Here is a 25,290-nt window from a genome sequence, read left to right as displayed (position 1 = left end):
AAGATAAAAGACCAGGCACTGTTCTGATTAACTACTCCATCAAGCTCTGACACTGCTGTTGTAAAACATAACTGACTCATTTCAATGATGGAAACAAAAGAGCAGAGCTGTGTGATTTAATTGGATTGACCCCATCTCACCATCCTTTATTCGTAACCTGCACCATTTGGATGTGTGCCCAGCACTGTCTGTCACCATGCATGACAAGACAGAAATATGTTTGTTTTACACTTATGCTATGATCTTTGAGCAGACACTACATTGACAGTGCTGCACTAGAGCAGCCACACTTTTAGTGATACACTGATATTGTGAAGATCATAATTCTGACTCCACATTCAGCTTTTCACTGACCTCACAGCCTACTCTGTTACTTGATAACAGGACAAACTACAGACCACTTATTATGGTGAGCTGTTGAACAATCAGGTCAGACCTTATTTTATAGTAAAGACGCAATTTAACTGTAAAAATGTAATACCTTTTAATGACACAGTCATGATGTTTTCACTTGTGTCAAACAAATGACTTCAAACAGTAGGTTATCTTCACACATTCATCCAAAATAATTCCAGCATCCCAACAGCCACCTCAATTCGCAAGTGGCTGAAACTATCTCACCAGAGAAAGCATCCGAGCGAGCGAAACAGCAAACCTCTGTCTCACTACAGCCAGAAATGAAAACACATAAAATCAGACTTTTCTCAGCTTTATTTACACACAGTAACCCACAATATCCAAGCAAATTTTTTTACTTTTTTAAAAACTTAATATTAAAACAGTAAAATACCCTATTTGGATAAGTGAACACCCCCCTGAGTTAATACTTGTTGGAACCACCTTTTGCTTGAATTACAGACATGCAATATTGACCCATTCTTCCTTGCAGAATTGTTGAAGCTCAGTCAAATTGCATGGTGACAGCTCACAGACTGCACTCTTCAAGTCATTCCACAGATTCTCGATGCGATTTAGGTCGGGGCTCGAACTAGGCCACTCAAGGACATTCACCTTCTTGTCCTTCAGCCACTGTACGGTTGCTTTGGCGGTGTGCTTTGGGTCCTTGTCATGTTGAAACGTGAACCATTTTCCCATTTTCAAATTCCTTGTAGAGGGCTGCAGGTTCTCCTTAAGAATCTGTCAGCATTTTGCACTGTCCATTTTCCCTTCTATCCTGACAAGTGCTCCAGTCCCTGCTGAAGAGAAACACCCCCACAGCAGGATGCTGCCACCGCCGTGCTTTATTGTAGGAATGGTGTTCTTTACTGTAGGAATGGTGTTCTTTACTGTAGGAATGGTGTTCTTTGGCTGGAAAGATGTATTGGGTTTTCGCCAGACATATCGTTTTGCGTTCACGCCAAAAAGTTACAATTTGTTCTCATCTGACCACTTTTTGCCACTTAGCCTCGGAATTTACAATGTGCTTTTTGGTGAAGCTGAAATGAGACTTGAAGTGGCTTTTTTTGAGGAGTGTTTTTTTTCTTACCACCCTCACATAGAGGCCAGATTTGTGGAGAGCTTGTGATATTGTGGTCACTTGAACACATTGACCAGTCTTTGCCATAAAGGCCTGAAGCTCCTTCATTTCAGGCTGTAAGGCATCAAAAGGTGAACATTTTGAAAGGGGGTGGTGACTTTCTATACCCACTGTACATGTCCTCTGCCCAGCTGACGATGGCAGTATTATCAGCAGCACCTTTCTTTTTACTAAATGCATTAGGTAATTTTTCTGTTAAAATTAAATATAATTTTTTTATTACTTGTTTCTACTGTTATGAGAAAAACGTATATTGATATGAAATAAATAATTGATCTATTATTAATTATTATTCGGCTGTAAGGATTCATTTACTTTTTGGGGGGCCTTTTGTGTCAACAATGTGGCCTCATTAACCTGGGTACAGCGGCCAGGCAAAACCCCCCTCCCTCCCCATTTCCTTTGCAACTTTGAAGCTTCTTGCATATTTAGCTGCTGCTGAGATATTAGAAAAAAAATACTAGTATTTTTTTTTATTATGCCCAGTTCCCAAGGCCCCATGATGATGCAAGGTCTGAGACAATTGCCTCTTCTGCCTAATGATATGCCCGCCACTGTCCTTACCATGTCATTTGCTTCCAAGGGGGGCTGCATTATTTTGGTCTTGAACTAGCCTCGGTCTGAATCTGCTTAGAAAGAGTAAAGATAGTTCAGAGTAAAGCACCGAAAGGGGGCAGAGGCCCAGGACCCTTAATAGTGCTTGCTGCGAGTTGCTAAACCATGGCATGGTTTACACAACCAACCTTTGAGGTTTGCACACTGCTTCCTATTGCTCCTCTGCATATTGTGTGCTTTGTCCTGCCGTGTCAATAAATCCCTTTGAAGCCTGGCTGAGCATTATGTTGCCCTGTCCATCAGCAGTGTAAACAAAACCACCTAAAAGGGAAATTCCCCCTGAAAGGCTACTGAGGCAGTTCCTCACTGTTGGGATGCAGGCTGGGTACTCAGTAAAATCACTCGCAATAATTTACCCTGGCAGAAAGGAGTCCTGGCTGGACAACACGTCCCTGAGTGCATGGTCAGATATTGGATTGATATAGAATATATCACCCTCAAAAGGAAGGTTTTCAATCCTCACAACTTACACTGCACTACTGGCCCACAGCCCACTGCATTATAAATGAATTAACAGTAGGTAGGCACTCTGCCCGCAGTGGACAACTGGGCACAGTATATTGTTCAGTAAGCCAAGGGTTAGCACAAACCTATCAACCATTCAGATCCCCACAAAAAAAGTATTTATTCAACCCAATCAACCATTATTAAAGCAGTACAGCCTCACCCGGCCAGCAGGCCCAATGCTGGCAAACTTTCATAATGGAATGCCAACTTCATGGTTTGAATGCTGATGGAATGCTGATTCTTAGGGGTTCCAGATGTCACAAAGGCCACTCTTTTCAACATGCCTATCCAAGTGTGTTTTCATGTAACACCTGATTGGCAAACTGGACTGCATCCTCTCCTTCCTGCTTAGAAAGGAAGACACAGATCATAGATAAAGACCACACACAAAAGGGGACTTGGCTCCCTGAGTATTAGACATGTTCTGGAAAGGGTCTCGTTGAACATACTGTATGAAGGAACACCAAATATCCCATCAATAACACACCAAGCAAAAGTGGTCAGGTAGCCAACAAAATATTGAAAGGAACCTGGTACAGGATAAAAGGTAAGGTCAACTAAGCCAGAACTGGCAACCTTCCTTACCTGAATGCAAGCTTCATGCTTTGAATGCTGATGGAATCCTTCTTCTTATTGGTTCCAGAGGTCACTAAGGCCACTCTTTTCAACAAGCCAAGTGTGTTTTCTTGTATACTAATGAGGAGTACTGAAAAGAATGGCTTGCATTGACAGAGCTCTTAGCATCTAATTTTACATCAATGAAACTTGCACAACTTTGATATCTTCTTCCTTGGGTTTTTATTGGTCAACATTGGACAGACTTTGATCTAAACGTCTATACCCTTGGTACAGCAATGTATAAAGGGATGAGAGAACCAAACAGGAGTTTGAGGAAGGCGATGGCCAGGGATTTCCACTAGGCCTGCACTGTAGCCTCGCAGGGAATCAGTCTAACTCTGCAGCTGTACTTTAATTTTCTCCTTCAGGCCCCCTCACTTTCTGGAGTGCATTTGGCATGAGAATTCCCACAGTAGACGATGAGAAGCCTTCATGGAAGTATTAATAGAGCAGCTAGGGAACAAGGCATATTTTTCACATCCATGGCCCGGTATGATATCACGTTTTAACCATGTTATAACAAATAATTAGTAAGTAAACAAATTAAAAGCACACAATGCTGCTTAAACCACAGCTATCGTGAGGTGTTGATGGCAGAGGCCTCAGTCTTTACACAGCTCAGAAAGTAGCTTCACGGTAGATAAGGGTGGGAGGCAGAAGTGTTAATTGAGATAAGGTAGGCTAGTTTAGATGTGACGAAAGTTGAGTATCTACTACATTTCAACATCCCCCACCAGTCACTGAGAATGTATATTCTTCACAACAGGAAAAAAAAAAAATAGCTCCACTTTAACATAACTCCCATATTTTACACATGAATGCAATGCTTAAAGGCCCAGTGCAGTCAAATGTGATTTTCCTGTGTTCTATATATATTTCCACATTATGAGGTGGGAATAATACTGTGAAATTGTGACAATGATAATAATGCCCTTTTAGTGTAAGAGCTGTTTCAAAAGAATGCCTGAAGTTTTGGTGGGATGGAGTCTTGGCCTGCCTGGTAACATCACTAGGAGGTAAATTAGTTAATAGACCAATAAATAAGAGTTCTAACCCTCTCTGCCAATAACAGGCAGTTTTCTGTTTTCCACTCACCACTCCCAGACAGTCCTAGCAAAATTCTTGCTTGAGAAATTGCTCTTTGCTAAGAAGCTTTCCTGGTTTCTTTTTGACCATTTTAATTGAAAACAATCACAGTAAGGTACTTAATTGTTACCCAGAAATGATGTGATATTGAGATTAAAACAGCTGCATTGGACCTTTAAAACAAAAGGCTTTTTTCATCTAAAAAAAACAAACAATAAAAAAAAAGTGAAACATATTTACGTGGCACCTCACCATCTTGGTCGTGTTGGGAACAAGCCATTCAAGCATTTCCCAACATGGTCACAGTTTTCCCCTTCAGTACAAACTTTACAGTACTTCTCTATGTTGCATTGCTACAGTACATCCCCACACATATCTCTTGTAACTTAAAGAACAATTATGATAATAACTGTCATTATTACTATTAACAATAATAAAACCAAAAAAGAGAAATAAGAACAAGACATATACATGAACTCAATGAAGGACATACATTAGTCACTCAAAAGACAGTTTTGTCACCATCAGGGAAGACAACAAACCATCTTAGTGAGCAGCTTCATGACACACTGGTACAGTAGAGGCCAGTTCATTGTCAAATCATTAGAAACAGAGGACAGAGACAAGGCCTAGAATGGGCTGTAACAGCAATGAGAACTTGAAATGCCAAGCTGAGGCAGTGACCGAGAAAGCCAACTGAAATATTCCTGACATGAGGGTGGGAGTATTCCAAGTCAAAACCTCCTTTAGACTGTCCATTCTGTGGTCCCCAAGTGGGTCTCTGATCATCTTAAACTCCTTGCATTTGTCTTCAAGAACGACTGCGGTCCTCTTGGGTTCCCACTAGCATTTTGCTGTATAACTTTTGTTGCTCCTCTTTGAAGGTGTCTTTTACCTTCCCTCGCTTTAAACCTCCATCCCTACAAAGAAACAACAACATAATTCACAAATCCATTACACCAGGGATCATCCACTAGATTTAGCTAAGGGCCGAGTAAGGGGTAAAGGGATCATAAACATAATTACAAATCATTTGTAGACTGCAAACTGACCACAAGAAGCCCAAACATATATAATATTTTACAAAAACATAATAATTTCATTTAAAATCTCTCCCTTATATGTGGGAATCATTTGGAAAAGATTTCCAAAATTCAAATCACTAAGGTGATTTGCTGGTGTTTTTACAGTCTTATTTTGGGGAACCCTGCACTACACAGTATTCTGTGATGCCCACAAGGTGATACATTAGAGGAAAACTAAGGTGGGTTTAACAATGCTACAGACCTGATATGTACAGTGCCTTGTAAAAGTATTTACCGCCGTTGGCGTTTTTACTATTTTGTTGCATTACAACCTGTAATTTAAATGGATTTTTATTTGGATTTCATGTAATGGACATACACAAAATAGTCCAAATTGGTGAAGTGAAATGAAAAAAATAACTTGTTTAAAAATATTTTAAAAAATGGAAAAGTGGTACGTGCATATGTATTCACCCCCTTTGCTATGAAGCCCCTAAATAAGATCTGGTGCAACCAATTACCTTCAGAAGTCACATAATTCATTAAATAAAGTCCACCTGTGTGCAATCTAAGTGTCACATGATCTGTCACATGAGCTCAGTATATATACACCTGTTCTGAAAGGCCCCAGAGTCTGCAACACCACTAAGCAAGGGGCACCACCAAGCAAGCGGCACCATGAAGATCAAGGAGCTCTCCAAGCAGGTCAGGGACAAAGTTGTGGAGAAGTACATATCAGGGTTGGATTATAAAAAAAATATCAGAAACTTTGAATATCCCACGGATCACCATTAAATCCATTATTAAAAAATTGAAAGAATATGTCACCACAACAAACCTGCCGAGACAGGGCTGCCCACCAAAACTCACGGACCAGGCAAGGAGGGCATTAATCAGTGAGGCAACAAAGAGAACAAAGATAACCCTGAAGGAGCTACAAAGCTCTACAGCGGAGATTGGAGTATCTGTCCATAGGACCAATTTAAGCCGTACACTCCACAGAGCTGGGCTTTACAGAAGACTGGTCAGAAAAAAGCCATTGCTTAAAGAAAAAAATAAGCAAACACGTTTGGTGTTCGTCAAAATGCATATGGAAGACTCCCCAAACATATGGAAGAAGGTACTCTGGTCAGATGAGACTAAAATTAAGTTTTTTGGCCATCAAGGAAAACGCTATGTCTGGCACAAACCCAACACCTCCCATCACCCCGAGGACACCATCCCCACAGTGAAGCATGGTGGTGGCAGCATCATGCTGTGGGGATGTTATTCATCGGCAGGAACTGGAAAACTGGTCAGAATTGAAGGATGGCACTAAATACAGGAAACTTCTTGAGGGAAACCTGTTTTAGTCTTCCAGAGATTTGAGACTGGGATGGAGGTTCACCTTCCAGCAGGACAATGACCCTAAGCATACTGCTAAAGAAACACTTGAGTGGCTTAAGCATTTAAATGTCTTCGAATGGCCTAGTCAAAGCCCAGACCTCAATCCAATTGAGAATCTGTGGTATGACTTAAAGATTGCTGTACACCAGCAGGAACCCATCCAACTTGAAGGAGCTGGAGCAGTTTTGCCTTGAAGAATGGGCAAAAATCCCAGTGGCTAGATGTGCCAAGCTTATAGAGACATATCCCAAGAGACTTGCAGCTGTAATTGCTGCAAAGGGTGGCTCTACAAAGTATTGACTTTGGGGGGGTGAATAGTTATGCACGCTCAAGTTTTCTGTTTTTTTGTTTCACAAGAAAACATATTTTTCATTTTCAAAGTGGTAGCCATGTTGTGTAAATCAAATGATACAACCCCCCCAAAAAATCTATTTTAATTCCAGGTTGTAAGGCAACAAAATAGGAAAAATCCCAAGGGGGTGAATACTTTCGTAAAGGCACTGTATAACCCATGTGAACATATGTTCTCAGATGTTTGCTATGGGTTACTCACCATAGCAAGTCCACCAGCCCTCCTTGCCTGGCGATAGCTGCTTTAACCCGATTGGCAAACTGGACTGCATCCTCTCCTTCCTGTTCAGAAAGGAAGACAAAGATCATAGATGAAGACCAGATCGACACACAAAGGGGACTTGCCCATCTGAGCATCAGACATGTCCTGGAAAGGGTCTTATTGCACATATTGTATAAATGACCAACAGCTATCCTTTCTATTGGCTACAGCCACTAATGGGCAAAATTGGCATGTAGTGTAGTATCAAGTACAGTTTGATAAACTGGGATATTGAATAAAGCACAATGCATTTCATGGGCCATGCATCAGAGGAAAGAGAATAATCTCTAAATATGGATTGATCTGATTCTGTGTGATGCTGTGTAACTAGGATCCCCTGGTGACAGAGAGACTGGAGGCTGCTCCAGAAGCCTGCTCTAAGTACTAGTTTCCATTCAAACAGCAGGTGGAACATTTGATCAAAGGGCAGGATACCTCTGAGGACCAGTTGGATCCTAGCCCACTGAGTTCCTTCCACTCTGACATTTAGAGAAAGGAAAACTTCCCAAACTTCCCTCCTTCTGCTTTCTACATCAAGATGGGATGGTCGGTCAGTCAATGGCCAGAGCCCCAAAGCTGGCCAACCCCTGCCTCTGAACATCATGTTTTAGAAGTGGATGGTTGTACACGACCCTTTCCTGTTTTTCATGAGCGTGGCCTGACCAAGTTCACATCCACACCCGGCTCAAAAGACTCTAAAATCATTATCTAAATTCCTTATACCAAGTCACATACATTAAGTGCACATCCACAATCCTAGCACAAATGGCTTTGTCAAGCTCTGGTTGTGCAATCAGCCTTAATGTACAACCTTTCCCTCAAAGTGAGCAAGACAAAGGAGCTGATCGCGGACTACAGGAAAAGGAGGACCGAACACGCACCCATTCACATTGACAGGGCTGTAGTGGAGCGGGTCGAGAGTTTCAAGTTCCTTGGTGTCCACATCACCAATAAACTATCATGGCCCAAACACACCAAGACAGTCCTGAAGAGGGCATAACAACACTTTTTCCCCCTCAGGAAACTGAAAAGATTTGTCATGGGTCCCCAGATCCTTAAAATGTTCTACAGCTGCACCATCGAGAGCATCCTGACTGTTTGCATCACTGCCTGGTATGGCAACTGCTCGGCATCTGACCGTAAGGCACTACAGAGGATAGTGCGTACGGCCCAGTACATCACTGGGGCCAAGCTTCCTGCCACTCACGACCTATATACTAGGCGGTGTCAGAGGAAGGCCCAAAAAGACAGTCACCTAAGTCAGAGTGCTCTCTCTACTACCGCACGGCAAGTGGTACCGGAGCGCCAAGTCTAGGTCCAAAAGGCTCCTTAAAAGCTTCTACCCCCAAACCATAAAACTGCTGAACAATTAATCAAATGGCCACCCGTAATATTTACATTATTTTCTTAACTCTATTTCTTGAACTGCATTATGGGTTAAGGGCTTGTAAGTTAGCATTTCAAGGTAAGGTCTAAACCTGTTGTATTAGGCGCATGTGACAAATAACATTTGATTTGAAAGACAACCCAACATGAGACAAACCAGCAACTGTATAAGCCTGCATGTCTAAAGGAGGCAGCCATACTAGCCTCTCAAAATACTGCTTTGAATCACATTTCCTTAAATCAGGGGTGGGAGCTGGGAGAGGCCATCTTAACCTTAAATATTAAAGGAGGTGAATGCTGATTTGAAAACCGACTCAAACCAGGATTTATTTGCATCAGAAATGCAAACTCTGGGTGACTTGAGCATGTCCTAGGTAAATCATGCCAAGATGAGGTCAAAGAAAGGAGTGCATCATATGCATCCATTCAATATTAATAACACTGGTGGATTGAAATGAGAGGCTGTGCAATGGTACTAATATTATCCACACGAAACAGCTAACTTCAGGGAGGTTAGCTTGACTACACCTTCTAAAATATTGACAGTATTAACTTCACTGGGGCTAGAGCGTGCTAATAAAATGTAATTTTATTGCCATCAAACAATGCACAATGGCCAGGAAAAAACATAAGCTCTTAGACGGAACCCAAACCGGCTGCGCGTGTGCGCCATCGTGCATACATTTATTTTGTCCCCCTACACCAAACGCGATCACGACACGCAGGTTAAAATATCAAAACAAACTCTGAACCAATTACATTAATTTGGGGACAGGTCGAAAAGCATTAAACATTTATGGCAATTTAGCTAGTTAGCTTGCACTTGCTAGCTAATTTGTCCTGGGATATAAACACTGAGTTGTTATTTTACCTGAAATGCACAAGGTCCACTACTCCGACAATTAATCCACACATAAAACGGTCAACCGAATAATTTCTAGTCATCTCTTCTCCTTCCAGGCTTTTTCATCTTTGAACTTATATGGTCATTGGCATCTAAACTTTCATAGTATTACTACACCAACCGGCAATACAGTTCGTCTTTCAATCACCCACATGGGTATAACCAATGAGGAAATGGCACGTGGGTACCTGCTTCTATAAACCAATGAGGAGATGGGAGAGGCAGGACTTGCAGCGCGATCTGTGTCAGAAATAGGAATTACTTCTATTTTAACCCTTGGCAACGCAGACGCTCGTTGTCGCGTGCGAGCAGTGTGGGTGCAATAATTGAATGACATAAGATTCGTAAATTTATTTTGCAACGCTTGCGCACACGACGCGAGCGGTGTGGTCAGCCTGTTTGGGGGTTGAATCAATGAAAAAATTTATTTTAAAATAAAAAAGGTGAGGTTTTTCCCAAACTAACCTCTCTGGTCATGGGTGGCAGGTACCACACACTGCACACAATGGCCCAGCTGCTCATCATCCTCAGCAGGTAGTTGACCATCCCAAACTGGCTGCTGTTCCAGAAGGCATCTCCAAAGCGGGGGTCGTACTATTGGGACCGGAGGGACAGGAACTTAATACTGATTAATATTGAAGACAGAGGGGAAAACACACCACCCATGTACATGCACACATGCACACACATACATACATACATACATACATACATACATACATACATACATACATACATAAGGCTGTTGCGGTGACCGTATTACCGCCACACCGGCGGTCACGACTCATGAAGGCAGTCAAATTCCATGTGACCATTTAGCCAAGGTAATTAGGCTTCTCCAAGCTCTGATGCTACTGATGGTCATTAGTAGCCTACCAAACGTGCTAACTGCCTGGTACTCAGCACTCATTAGCTTTCTATAGGCTAGGCCTACTATATCTATTTCTCAACTTTCCTAATATTAAGCACATTGCTTATATTTACAACAGGAGTATAGCCTTCCTGGCTGGCATGAAAATGAACCACGCGAAAAGCATCCTCCATTCGCTATTTGAGTGCATAGATGACATGTATTTTTTCCCGCCGCCCGTTTCGATATATGATAATGGTCCATTCTAAATCACAACAAATTTCACACATATATTATTTAGTATATGTAAAGACCAGATTAAATCAAGAATAGTCTGATGAGTGACAATATTAGCCTATCACTTGTGAATTATATATTCTCACTCGTGAATGATTCCCAGCATAAGAAACAATGCCTTTTTTTGTGTGACTTTTTCTAATCATAGTCGCACACCTCATGTAGCCTAGCCCATATGTAGCCTAGCCCACTATATGTTTTGATAAGGTTTGTATCACAACTAAAGTGGCCAAATAACTTCTTAAAATTAAGCACATTAATCTGCTTTACAACGGGCATAGAGTCTAACTGGCATACATAAGCAGCACGCGAGTTTCAAGTTTGGGAAAGATCACTTTCACCATAAAAATTCACCTTTATAATAAAAGCATTACATGAATAGTTGCATTTGCGGTCACTTTTGATAATGGCGTTTTCCGCTAATGGGACATTTGCGCTTTTAGCCTACTACCATGTGAGCATTGCTACGCTTATAATGTGAAGAAATAGCCTAATAGTTTATCAACATTTTAAGCTAAATATTCTGATCTGTTGCATCGATTTTTGTACTATTGACATAGGCTAGTGCTTTTGCTGTTCGTTAGGCCTACTCATCTTGTTGGCAAACGAAAAGTAAATGTGGACAGTTCTTCCAATATCTTCAATATGCACCTTGGAATTGGATAAGGACGCGCACAGTTGCATCCCGATGTGTCTGTCTTCACTTGTAGCCTGTGAGAAAGACCCGATCATGTGATGGAGAGCCATGTGAGTTAGAGGTGATTCAGAGAGCTCAGCAGTCAGGGAGAAGCGCACAATGGCCACTGGCCGCAAAAGGCATGGATTTTTTTAGGATGCATTACAGCCACACAAAGGGGATGCCACCCTGAAATTCTGGGCATTATCAAGGGCTTGTCAAATTGTGAATGACAGACTGATGTAGTGTGTACAACCGGCGCAAAAAAACAAAGCAGAGCTCATGCCTTCCAAGCGACTTTTTTCAAATCATCATTAGTCATGCATCATGCAGCCTTAAAATGTATTAAAAATCTAAACATATAGGCCAACGTTTGTAGAACAACTAAAGTTACATTAATAACTCTAAATTAAGCATATAGGAGTACTTATTTCTTTGTTAACCCCTTAACACAGAATAGCTGAATGAGCACACTCCAAATCGTTTGGAGAATATATTTTTCTATTTTATTCAGCTTTGTTCAATTGTATTCTTCATACTATAAAATAATGCCACGGAATTCTAAACAAATCTTGTCTGCTAAATTAACTAGTGTAGCCCACAGCCATTTGGCATAGCCAGATCAGGACCTAACATAAGGACAACTCAGAGTATGCTATTCTGTTCTTCTGAAATAGACTACATTTTCTTCATATCATGCTTCTTTAGACCTGTCTACAATAAATAATAGATGTATTGTGAAGATGTAGGCTATATTACATGGATTTATTAGACCTTTAAAAATGTAGATGTTCCAAAGGTCTGCATCAGTGGCTTGTAGGCTGTGTGGAAGCCAGGAGATGCTAAATGTGTTTATGTTAATTAAAGATCAATTACAGTGAGACCCACAGTTATTTTCTTGACAATAACCGTCTGCAAAATGTTGTGACCTCCACAGCCCTACTGACACACACACACACACACACACACACACACACACACACACGAGAGAGAGAGAGAGATCTACTCTCACCTTGATGGCCACAGGGTAGACTGTAGAGCCAATCTCAAAGCTGCCCTTTTTAAACATCATTACTGAAGTGTTGTTGATGCAGGTGCCTATGGGGAAAAGGTTAGTGTTTACAAATGGGGATAGGAAATTATATTAAGGTAAGAGTAACAGTAAAAAGCCAGTAATAGAAACTACTGTAGTAATGTTCAAAGCAGTAAGGAAAAAAACTAAAACTACTCACCTTCAGGGAAAATGAGAATAGGCAGTTTAGTTTTGTCTTCTACATGATCACTCAATCTGCAACAATATGTTTTTGTATGTTTACAGTACATTGATTCAATCCAGTTTGACTGGCTTTATCAATACACAAACACTAATCCCCATATAAAGTCTAATCAAAACATCTTTGTCACAGTAACCTTTAATTGAAAGTTGTCAATTATCCATTTAAGTTATTTAAATGTCTCTGCTAAGGTACAGCTGAGTTAGTCTGGCTGACGCGACCCATGTGGTACACAGCGAAGGAGTGCTGTGCCCCACTTGTCTGGACAGGAGTTTGGTTTGTTGGTGCAATATTCACTCAGAAATAAAGCAAGCTTTGATTGGTTCTCTCAACAAAACAATTATTTTCTGGGTGGTTATTTGGATTTGAAAATCCAACAGTTGTGTGTGGTTGTACATGTGTGTGTTTAAGTGAGAAAGACACAAAGGAGAACCAACCAGTAAAAGCACAGCTTCGTTATCAACGCATCGTGCCGACAACTTTAAACAGCCTCCCCAGACTCTAAAGTCAAAAGGACTTTGAGTTTAGTATCAGCCAGACTACAGCTGAGAGACTTCCAGCTAAAATGCATTAAACAAAGTGCACATATGCATTACTACCTTTTGGCCACTAGATGCCGGTCTTTGACTTCAGAGCGTTCAAACCAAATATGTGGGCAGGCTTTCACCATAGACTTCTGGATCACACCCATCAAACCACCATGGATTTGCCCAACCTGGAACACAAACAGACACACATACAGGTGTGGTTTAACAAACATCTGATGATACAGGTCTCAGATCTCACAGAATTGGAGTGTTTGCTTCAGCTGTCTAAAAGTTTGTTTTGTGGTAGTAGCACACCAATAACTTTATAAATATGACACATATCATTCAGTAATTCAGTGCTGTAGTAGGTAGCCTTGTGTTTGACTGCTGTGCCATTTATCATGGGTGTTGGGCCTTACCATTGCATAGCAGCCATCGCTTGCCAGGATGATGACATCGATGGGTGAGGTGTGGTTGGCCACACAGATCCCTCCATTCTTGGGCTTGTTTTCACTGGGAGGATCGAGAGAGAGACAGACAGAGGGGAACAGGATGAGTATCAGGAAATTACTATTCCAGTGTAAGCTAGAGCCTAACAACTCAGTAGATTATGGAAAATGTAGTCCTAATGGGTTTGAGGGAGAAACTCAGCGCCCTCTCCTTCACCTCTCCCTAATTAACATGAAAGTGGGAGGAGGCTAATGATGTTGGAGTTCAAAGCCAGACCCCCTGAGCATGCTGGACTCTGGTAGGAGCCCAAATTCCGAGGAGATAATGTTGCTGATCGTGTTACTAAAAGAGAGAGCCCATCTTACACCACTTCTGTATTTTTAGCCCCACCCAGACTAGAGAGAGAGGCACATGGTGTAACAGGCCCAGCACTACATGTAGATTCCTTCAGGGCTAACAGGCAGAGCAAGACGGGACATAATTCATACTGAACACACCACATTCCTATAAAGAATTGTCTATTATTATTATTATTAGTAAACGTCTATCACCTATTAGAAACGTCTTTAGTTTATGATCAGTTATTTTTATCCCAATGGATAAATCTTTCAAAACATTTGCTCTGAGGGACAATTTCACAGACAGAGATTAGCCTAACCCTTCTGGTCCTGGACTTAAGGGTTTATTTGAATGAGTAGGCCTATTCTTTAATTACACTCCCTGACTATGACGACTCATTCTTTTTTTAAACTGCAAAACAAAGGGTATCTTGACAAGTTCATATGACAAGTTCCCTCTCTGACCTAGAGTTGGGGATGAGAAGGACTGCATTTTTTTCAATATGATAGAGACGTTTCGGTTTCGCAACATTTCCTCAAATGTTCTTCTTTACCTTATCTCGTTTGAATCAGCATTGGCTAGTAAGGGCTTTGTCAAACAAACATGTGACTAGTGGTTTTGTAAAGGCGGTGCTCTACAGCAGTTATTCAAATCAACACATCAAGACAGGTCTGGGGGCAGTGTCTGGCATTGTCTCGCACCACAACAACTGAGGATCAATACAAATTCATCATCAGAGGATATTTGAACCTGACAGAAAACTGCCTGCATCATGTCAAAGGGAATGTCCACTGTGGCATAAACTGTCTAGTGTAGAGTGGTGTAGTGTAGAGTCTGGGTATATATACACTGCTCAAAAAAATAAAGGGAACACTTAAACAACACAATGTAACTCCAAGTCAATCACACTTCTGTGAAATCAAACTGTCCACTTAGGAAGCAACACTGATTGACAATACATTTCACATACTTTTGTGCAAATGGAATAGCCAACAGGTGGAAATTATAGGCAATTAGCAAGACACCCCCAATAAAGGAGTGGTTCTGCAGGTGGTGACCACAGACCACTTCTCAGTTCCTATGCTTCCTGGCTGATGTTTTGGTCACTTTTGAATGCTGGCAGTGCTTTCACTCTAGTGGTAGCATGAGACGGAGTCTACAACCCACACAAGTGGCTCAGGTAGTGCAGCTCATCCAAGATGGCACATCAATGCGAGCTGTGGCAAGAAGGTTTGCTGTGTCTGTCAGCGTAGTGTCCAGAGCATGGAGGCGCTACCAGGAGACAGGCCAGTACATCAGTAGACGTGGAGGAGGCCGTAGGAGGGCAACAACCCAGCAGCAGGACCGCTACCTCCGCCTTTGTGCAAGGAGGAGCACTGCCAGAGCCCTGCAAAATGACCTCCAGCAGGCCACAAATGTGCATGTGTCTGATCAAACGGTCAGAAACAAACTCCATGAGGGTGGTATGAGGGCCCGACGTCCACAGGTGGGTGTTGTGCTTACAGCCCAACACCGTGCAGGACATTTGGCATTTGCCAGAAAACACCAAGATTGGCAAATTCGCCACTGGCGCCCTGTGCTCTTCACAGATGAAAGCAGGTTCACACTGAGCACGTGGCAGACGTGACAGAGTCTGGAGACGCCGTGGAGAACGTTCTGCTGCCTGCAACATCCTCCAGCATGACCGGTTTGGCGGTGGGTCAGTCATGGTGTGGGGTGGCATATCTTTGGGGGGCCGCATAGCTCTCCATGTGCTCGCCAGCGGTAGCCTGACTGCCATTAGGTACCGAGATGAGATCCTCAGACCCCTTGTGAGACCATATGCTGGTGTGGTTGGCCCTGGGTTCCTCCTAATGCATGACAATGCTAGACCTCATGTGGCTGGAGTGTGTCAGCAGTTCCTGCAAGAGGAAGGCATTGATGCTATGGACTGGCCCGCCCTTTCCCCAGACCTGAATCCAATTGAGCACATCTGGGACATCATGTCTCGCTCCATCCACCAACGCCACGTTGCACCACAGACTGTCCAGGAGTTGGCGGATGCTTTAGTCCAGGTCTGGGAGGAGATCCCTCAGGAGACCATACGCCACCTCATCAGGAGCATGCCCAGGCGTTGTAGGGAGGTCATACAGGCACGTGGAGGCCACACACACTACTGAGCCTCATTTTGACTTGTTTTAAGGACATTACATCAAAGTTGGATCAGCCTGTAGTGTGGTTTTCCACTTTAATTTTGAGTGTGACTCCAAATCCAGACCTCCATGGGTTGATAAATTGGATTTCCATTGATTATTTTTGTGTGATTTTGTTGTCAGCACATTCAACTATGTAAAGAAAAAAGTATTTAATAAGATTATTTAATTCATTCAGATCTAGGATGTGTTATTTTAGTGTTCCCTTTATTTTTTTTGAGCAGTGTAATTAGTCCGATTAACTTCCAGTACTACTTCCTGCTGAGCTGTGCCTGGACTGTTCTCCCACAGTACAGACTATCACACTGTGGGTGTTAGTGCCTGAACAATGATGGATTTGCATGTTTCTCTGCCCCTGCTCCCTTTGGTGACACCTAGCCTGGTAAAGTCCAGGGCAGCAGTTTGTGCTGGATGCCTCTAAGGGTACTCTATCCCAGACCTAAATAGAATGTGATGGCCTTGTTGGAGCAGCCCTTGCTTTGTGTGTGTGGGCGCCGGGCGGTCGCGGCTACAGGCTTTTGAACTCCACCTAAGCGGACTCTGCTCAGCACAGTGGACATGAATGTAGATTGCTACTGGCTCTCAGCGACTACTCCACTCATTGCTCAAGAATTCAAACTGATTTATTGATGTGGGTTGTAGTGCACAGACCAATAGTGTTCATCTTTCAACAAAGGTATATAGTGCATGTCGTTCCTAATAATGCTTTCCACGTGTTTTGCATTAATATTCTGTGTGTTGAGTGCCGTTTCTGCTGCTTACCTGTCGTGGTAGGTAATGATGGCAGTGAGAGCTCTTACACAGATCCGGTAACACATCAGATGCACCTGCTCACTGAGGAAGTTCTTCATCCTTCAGGAAAAACACAGAAAACAGGGCCTGAGTCTCAACACTTACTATGTTGTTCCTACCCTAATTACAATGTTACTACTCAGGTAATAATGAAAGTGTTACAATTATGAGAAATCCTGTCTTACCTCCCATTTGGAAGAAACCCGATGATGGAGGTGAGTACGACCAGAAGACCCACCCCGGTGAAGGCAAGAGTTACCCTGTTAGAGAACACACACAGAGCTCCAGTCAAACACAGCCCATACAACCCTGTCTATTCATAGACGTCTGTGCATATCACTGAGCACACCGAGTATAGGCCTATTCAAGGTTTCTAAACTGACAGCTGGCAGTGCTTTCACTCTTGAATGCAATCACTTTTTGACTGCATCCCTTTTGATTTAAACAAAACTAGCATACAAGTTTGACCATGGAAGAAGTGTTCAGAAAGTTACTTTTTGGACCACAATGCCAAAACATTCAGGAGATAAAGATGCTCAAAGTTGGTCCATTTGGAATACCCCACCATACCATGAGACATTCATGTCTTCATCATGGAAAATATAAATGGGTGAGTTTTATATAAGTTAAAAGCTTACAAACAGGGTTGTCAAACTATTTTATAATTTAATACCGTTTTTTTATACAAACTATGAAACATTTTAACCATCAACATCAGTTATCTAAAACGCGTAAATTCCGATTTCTTTTCAGATTCGCATGTGTTGTAGCTTAGACCCTACTTAACATCATCTTTGGTTTTTGTGTTGTGCCCGCCATTTCTTGAGACACAACATGCTCTTGAATACAGTGGATGTCATTTCAATCATAGAAATATAATTCATAGAATGGACCTATCCCTTCAGACCACTGCAATTTGGCTGGTATACCATTGAAATGTAAATTGATTTGAAATTGTAACTTCTAAATACTACCACAAAGATGGCCGCTGGTCACCCCAATGTCAAATGCCAACTTAATAGTCATGTTTATTCTATTATCTATATTATTTCAATAGGTTTCCTATGGAGAATTGACAGTATCATTTAAAACAGTCCACACATTATTTGATGTGTGGACCTCCAACCATCTTAGTAGTACCAATTGAAAGTAGAAATTTCTATTTTATTCCCATTTTAGTACATTTATCAGCCAAAACATGACACCTGATCTGTATTCAAGAGCATGTTGTGTCTCAACCGATTGTGGGCACAACAGAAAAACTTCCGATAATGTCTAAGGCACTGCATCTCAGTGCAAGAGGCGTAACAACAGTCCCTGGTTCGAATTCAGGCTGTATCACATCCGGCCATGATTGGGAGTCCCATAGGGCAGCACACAATTGGCCCAGCGTCATCCGGGCCGTCATTGTAAATAATAATTTGTTCTTAATGGTGGTTGGACCCATCTATGTGAAGCTAGCCACAAAAAGGATTAGCCCCAATAGTTGACTTTGCGGTTAGCCTTCAAAATAAAAGTATGGCATAATTCTACTATTTGTATTCATTTGCATCACTGTCGATTAAATAGTTTTATTTTGAAGGCTAACCACAAAGTCAACTATTGTGCCTATTCCTTATTGTGGCTAGCTTCACAACACATAACCCGGTCCGGTCGAGCCTCACTAGCCAGATGAAGCTAGCTGGCTGCTTATAATGTTAGCTCTCGGCAACAGGGTTAAGTAGCTGGCTGGCTATTTATTTTCATGAACTTAAGTTCAATTTCAATAGTTGACCAACAAGTGGCAACCTAGCTAATACTTACAAGGATTCCTAAATCATTGCTAAGAATAATGAAAATGACTGCAGTTTCTACTGGTCATTGCTTTCAGGCTGGTTGTATTGGTGCTAGCTAGGTACCGAGCTAAAGCTAACTACCCCAGAAGTTGAGGTCAAACAAATGATGCTTTATTACCAACGCCGTATTGTAGGCACATCGTTCGTGGCCAGTGTTTGCAGACTTTTTTGTACAGCTTTGACAGTGCTACTGTATCTTTTTTGACACGCAAAGACCCAAACAGCGTTCCATAGTATGTATGTCGTGAAGCTAATAGCAGTGACGCTATTACTGTGCAACTCCGGTAGGGCAACATCTGAAAAATAGTGCACTTGGTAGTGTGTACCGGTGCTCGACCAGTCGGCGAAAGCCAACATCACCCACGACAGAAAACGGTTGATTGTCAAGGACAATGAATTCCATTATCTTGGCATTAACGGATTTCTCCTTTGAGTTGTCTCGCTGAAATGTTATTACTCTTTCAAATGACTGTTCGACTTGTTGACTGCTTGATCCACACAGCAGACATTGTGGGCTAGGTTAGGAATGCTGTGTTGTATGTGTAGCGCAAAATTCTACGTGGCGTCATTACGTCACGTACCTACGTTATATAGGTATGCACAGTAGCTTTGACATCGGTTTTTAACATCAGCGTTAAACCAGATATCGGGCCGATACTGATGTTGGCATTTTTAGCTAATATCGGCCGATTCCGATATGTTCACCGATATATCGTGCATCCCTAGTAATGATCATGCTGTTTAATCAGCTTCTTGATATGCCACACCTCAGGTGGATGGATTATCTTGGCAAAGGAGAAATGCTCACAAACAGGGATGTAAACAAATTTGTGCACATGAAACATGGGACCAACACTTTACATGTTGCATTTATATTTTTGTTCAGTATAAAATATATATAAAGTACCAATCAAAAGTTTGTACACGCCTACTCTTTCAAGGGTTTTTCTTTATTTCTACATTGTAGAATAATAGTGAAGGAAAAAAAGGAAACCGCACACTGTTCTTGATAGTATCACTGATATTTAATAAGCTTACGTATCGGCCTCACGGCCTTCGTCAGAGCTTTTGTGAATTTTCTAAAACAGCACCTCTATGTAGACCTAGCCCCACCCACATCCGTTCCACGTATGGAAAGGAGTTGGAGGCAAAGGAAAAATAAATAAGCGCTACCAAACATAACAATATGTATTTCACAAATATAACAAAAGTGTATAGACAAGACTACCGAACACGTCCATAAAATCACAACAAGGACATAGCAAGTTTTCATTAATCATTGGGTACATCATGCGAAAAAACAAAGTGATCTTAAATAGGAGCATATTTTAATTCACAACATAACATGCATAGGCATTTCATCATTAAGTCCTTTAGGAAATAATGTCTGGAGGGTGAAAATCCAAAAACATTCTCTTTTGCTGAGAGTATTATTAATATCACCTCCCCTGTCTGATATCTTGACTTTCTCTATACCACAAAATCTAAAGGTAGAAATGTCATGCTTTAGGTCATTAAAGTGTACTGCGACTGGATAATCCCTGTCGTTTCTCCTGATTGAACTTTTATGTTCACTAATTCTCTGTTTGAGAGAGCGGGAGGTTTTACCGACATAGCAGAGCCCACATGGACATTTAATAATGTAAATAACATGGGTGGTGGTACACGTGATGATATCGTTAATTTGAAACCGTTTTCCTGTGTGGGGGTGGCATTTCTACCTTTAGATTTTGTGGTATAGAGAAAGTCAAGATATCAGACAGGGGAGGTGATATTAATAATAACTCTCCTGTGACGATCTGAAGGATCAGGTTAGTGGCTCCGCTCTACAGTGTGCTCTCTCTCGTAGAGGGGGAGAGCGGGAAGTCGGCTGTTTTATGGTCGGTCATAAAATATGCTGCCCCTATGCTCTGTAGTGTTCGATGGAATGTAAACTGTGGAACACAGAGAGACCCTTGGACATCAAAACTTTGAATAATTAAACAATATTTATATTTTTGAGAATGTGGGAGTGGTCCGTGGACACTTAACTTCATCGGGGTAGGGGGCAGTATTTTGACGTCCGGATGAAGAAGGTGCCCAGAGTAAACTGCCTGCTACTCAGTCCCAGAAGCTAAGATATGCATATTATTAGTAGATTTGGATAGAAAACACTCTGAAGTTTCTAAAACTGTTTGAATGATGTATGTGAGTATAACAGAACTCATATGGCAGGCAAAAACCTGAGAGAAAATCCAACCAGGAAGTGTGGAAATCTGAGGTTTGTAGTTTTTCAAGCGATTCCCTATCCAGTATACAGTGTCAATGGGGTCATTTTGCACTTCCTAAGGCTTCCACTAGATGTCAACAGTCTTTAGAACGTTGTTTCATACTTCTACTGTGAATGGGGAGAGAATAAGAGCCATTGGAATCAGATGACTGAGAAAATGACATGAGCTCAGTGGCGCAGGCTCCCGTGAGAGTTAACTGTGTTCCTTGTCTTTTTTGAAGACAAAGGAATCGTCCGGTTGGAATATTATGGAAGATTTATGATAAAAACATCCTAAAGATTGATTCTATACATCGTTTGACATGTCTCTACAAACTGTAATATAACTTTTTTGACTATTCGTCTGAATTAACTGCGCGAGCACAGTGGATTTGGATTACTCGACTGAACACGCAAACAAAAAGGAGGTATTTGGACATAAAGGATGGACATTATCGAAACAAATGAACATTTATTGTGGAACTGGGATTCCTGGGAGTGCATTCCGATGAAGATCATCAAAGGTAAGTCAAATCAAATCAAATTTATTTATATAGCCCTTCGTATATCAGCTGAAATCTCAAAGTGCTGTACAGAAACCCAGCCTAAAACCCCAAACAGCAAGCAATGCATGTGAAAGAAGCACGGTGGCTAGGAAAAACTCCCTAGGAAAAACTAAGTGAATATTTATAATGCTATTTCTGAGTTTTGTTGACCCCACAAAATGGCGGGTTTGGTTTTGTGACTGAGCGCCGTACTCAGATTATTTCAAAGTGTGCTTTCGCTGTAAAGCTTTTTTGAAATCTGACACAGCAGTTGCATTAAGGAGAAGTGTATCTATAATTCTTTGAATAACAGTTTAATATTTTATCAACGTTTATGATGAGTATTTTTGTAAATTGATTGAAGTTTTGGGAGGCAAAACCTTTCAGAACATTACACGCCAATGTAAAATGGGGTTTTTGGATATAAATCTGAACTTTATCGAGCAAAACATATATGTATTGTGTAACATGAAGTTCTATGAGTGCCATCTGATGAAGATCATCAAAGGTTAGCGATTCATTTTAGCTGTATTTCTGTTTTTTGTGACCGCCTCTCCTTGCTTGGAAAATAGCTGTGTGGTTTTTCTTGTCTCGGCGCTGTCCTAACATAATCTAATGTTATGCTTTCGCCGTAGAGCATTTTAGAAATTGGACAATGTGGTTGGATTAACGAGAAGTGTATCTTTAAAATGGGATACAATAGTTGTATGTTTGATAAATTTGAATTATGAGATTTTTGTTGTTTTGAATTTGGCGCCCTGCTATTTCACTGGCTGTTGAATAGTGTGTCCCACATACCCCAGAGAGGTTAAGGGACAGTCATGATGAGTGTGTTTTATTTGATGATCTCATGAAGGACAGGAAACACTCATTAATGTGTCTTTGGTTGTTTACACTTCTTAATTATGGGGTTTACATCAAAATATTGTGAAACGTATGTGATTAAACATAAAACTATTTGTGAAAAGATGTAATGTGATGTTACCCTTCTAAACCAAATCAGGGGCCACGCCTGTAACGGCCATCGTTCAAATGAGACCATAGTGCAGCGGAGGATGTGTTCATCTTACAAGATTTTAATAACCGAATGAACACTACACAAAAAGAAACAAAAAACGACCAGCAACAGTTCTGTCAGGAACAAACTAAACAGAAAACATTCACCCACAAACCCCAAAGGAAAAACAGGCTGCCTATGTATGACTCTCAATCAGCAACAACGATCTACAGCTGTTCCTGTTTGAGAGCCATACACGGCCGAAACAACGTAACACACCAACATAGAAAAAGAAACCTAGAACGCCCACCCATGTCACACCCTGGCCTTACCAAAAATAGAGAACAAAAAACCCTCTCTATGGCCAAGGCGTTACAGTACCCCCCCCCCCCAAAGGTGCGGACTCCGGCCGCAAAACCTGACTCTAAAGGGGAGGGTCTGGGTGGGCCTTCCTACGGCGGCGGCTCTGGTGCGGGACATGGACCCCGCTCCACCCTCGGCTTGGCCCACTTAGGTGGCGCCCCTGGCTGAGCCAGAGGACTGGCGGGCGACGCTGGCTGCGCCCGGCTGGCGGGCGACCCTGGCTGCGCCCGGCTGGCGACCCTGGCGGCTCCGGACAGGCGGGCGACCCTGGCGGCTTCGGACAGGCGGGCGGCTCTGGCGGCTCCGGACTGGTGGGCGGCCCTGGCTGCGCCCGGCTGGCGGGCAACCCTGGCGGCTCCGGACAGGCGAGCGACCCTGGCGGCTCCGGACAGGCGGGCGACCCTGGCGGCTCCGGACAGGCGGGCGACCCTGGCGGCTCCGGACAGGCGGGCGACCCTGGCGGCTCCGGACTGGCGGGCGGCTCTGGCGGCTCCGGACTGGCGGGCGGCTCTGGCGGCTCCGGACTGGCGGGCTGCTCTGGCGGCTCCGGACTGACGGGCGGCTCTGGCCCAGGATTCACCAGGCTGGGGAGACATGCAGGAGGCCTGGCTCTGGGCGCAGGCACAGGACTCACCAGGCTGGGGAGACCAACTGGAGGCCTGGTCCGAGGAGGCGGTACAGGATAGACCAGGATGTGGAGACCCACTGGAGGCCTGGTCCGAGGAGGAGGCACAGGATAGACCAGGATGGGGAGACCCACTGGAGGCCTGGTCCGAGGAGGAGGCACAGGATAGACCGGGCTGTGGGAGAGCACTGGAGTTCTGGTGCGTAGGCTTGCCACCCCTACTCCAGGCTGAATGCCCACTCTTGCCCGGCACGGACGGAGCGCAGGCATAGGACGAACTGAGCCCTCCCAGCGCCCCGGAGACACAGTGCGCAGAGCCGGCGCAGGATAGCCTGGACCGAAACGGCGCACTGGAGACCAGACGCGCTGAGCTGGCACAATCCGCCCTGGCTCGATGCCCACACTCGCATGGCACTTGCGGGGGGCTGGCCTATAGCGCACCGGGCTATGAGCGCGCACTGGAGACACCGTGCGCTTCACAGCATAACGCGGTGCCTGACCAGTACCACGCTTCTTCCGGTAAGCACGGGGAGTTGGCCCAGAATTCCATCCCCCCCCAAAAAAATTTGAGGCTGCCTCTCGTGCCTGTTGCGCTCCCTTGCCTCATACCATCGCCTCTCTGCTCTCGCTGCGTCGATCTCCCACTGCGGGCGGCGATACTCCCCAGCTTTAGCCCATGGTCCTGCCCCGTCCAAAATTTCCTCCCAAGTCCAGGAGTCCATAATGCTCCTCTCCTGGTGCTGCTCCTTCCTCCACTGCTTGGTCGGTTGTTGGTGGGTGAATCTGTAAAGGCCGTCGTTCAAATGAGACCAAGGTGCAGCGGAGGATGTGTTCATCTTACAAGATTTTAATAACCGAATGAACACTATACAAAAAGAAACAAAAAACGACCAGCAACAGTTCTGTCAGGAACAAACTAAACAGAAAACATTCACCCACAAACCCCAAAGGAAAAACGGGCTGCCTATGTATGACTCTCAATCAGCAACAACGATCTACAGCTGTTCCTGTTTGAGAGCCATACACGGCCGAAACAACGTAACACACCAACATAGAAAAAGAAACCTAGAACGCCCACCCATGTCACACCCTGGCCTAACCAAAAATAGAGAACAAAAAACCCTCTCTATGGCCAGGGCGTTACAACGCCCACGTGAGCATAGACATTACGTCGGCGCCATGGACCGTATATATATATATATATATATATATATATATATATATATACATACAAATACACATTTTTAAATAGTTTGACAACCTGTTTGTATGCTTTTAAATGATATCAATCTCAACCGTTTATCTTTTCCAGTGATGAAAACATGGATCTTTCATGGTATGGTGGGGAATGCAAAATAGGTCAACTTTGAGCACCTTTATTTCTTGAATAGTCTGACATTCAGGTCCAAAAGGTCACATTCTGAGCACTTATACAATGTAAAAATATGTATTGAAGGGTTCGTTCATATCAAAAAGGGTGCTGTCAAAAAGCGATTGAATTCAAATGGATTTACCCTCTTACTAACGGTAGCTGTCAAGTGGACATGGATTACTCTCTGGATACACATAAATGTATTGATTACCCAAGTGAAGCCTACTCTCA

The 25,290-nt window shown here is 42.9% G+C and overlaps 1 protein-coding gene across 1 annotated transcript in view; it reads right to left on the bottom strand.

Moving 5' to 3' along the window:
- Positions 1-3,433: 3,433 nt before the first annotated feature.
- The window catches only part of LOC115164517 (glycerol-3-phosphate acyltransferase 4), a 41,926-nt gene continuing 20,069 nt past the window's right edge, over positions 3,434-25,290 (bottom strand). Inside the window, exons 5-13 of the mRNA XM_029717073.1 lie at positions 17,260-17,334; positions 17,045-17,134; positions 13,721-13,814; positions 13,374-13,489; positions 12,733-12,788; positions 12,513-12,598; positions 10,143-10,271; positions 7,328-7,407; positions 3,434-5,283 (exon numbers count right to left, since the gene is read on the bottom strand). Of these exons, the coding sequence (XP_029572933.1) occupies positions 5,175-5,283; positions 7,328-7,407; positions 10,143-10,271; positions 12,513-12,598; positions 12,733-12,788; positions 13,374-13,489; positions 13,721-13,814; positions 17,045-17,134; positions 17,260-17,334 (835 nt within the window). The 3' untranslated portion in view covers positions 3,434-5,174. The remainder of the gene's footprint in view (positions 5,284-7,327; positions 7,408-10,142; positions 10,272-12,512; positions 12,599-12,732; positions 12,789-13,373; positions 13,490-13,720; positions 13,815-17,044; positions 17,135-17,259; positions 17,335-25,290) is intronic.

The sequence above is a fragment of the Salmo trutta genome, chromosome 27 (assembly GCF_901001165.1).
Source record: "Salmo trutta chromosome 27, fSalTru1.1, whole genome shotgun sequence".
In the NCBI taxonomy this organism is placed as follows: Eukaryota; Metazoa; Chordata; class Actinopteri; order Salmoniformes; family Salmonidae; genus Salmo; species Salmo trutta.
Note: the sequence above shows the minus strand (reverse complement) of the source record. Positions and strands in the feature narration are given on the sequence as shown.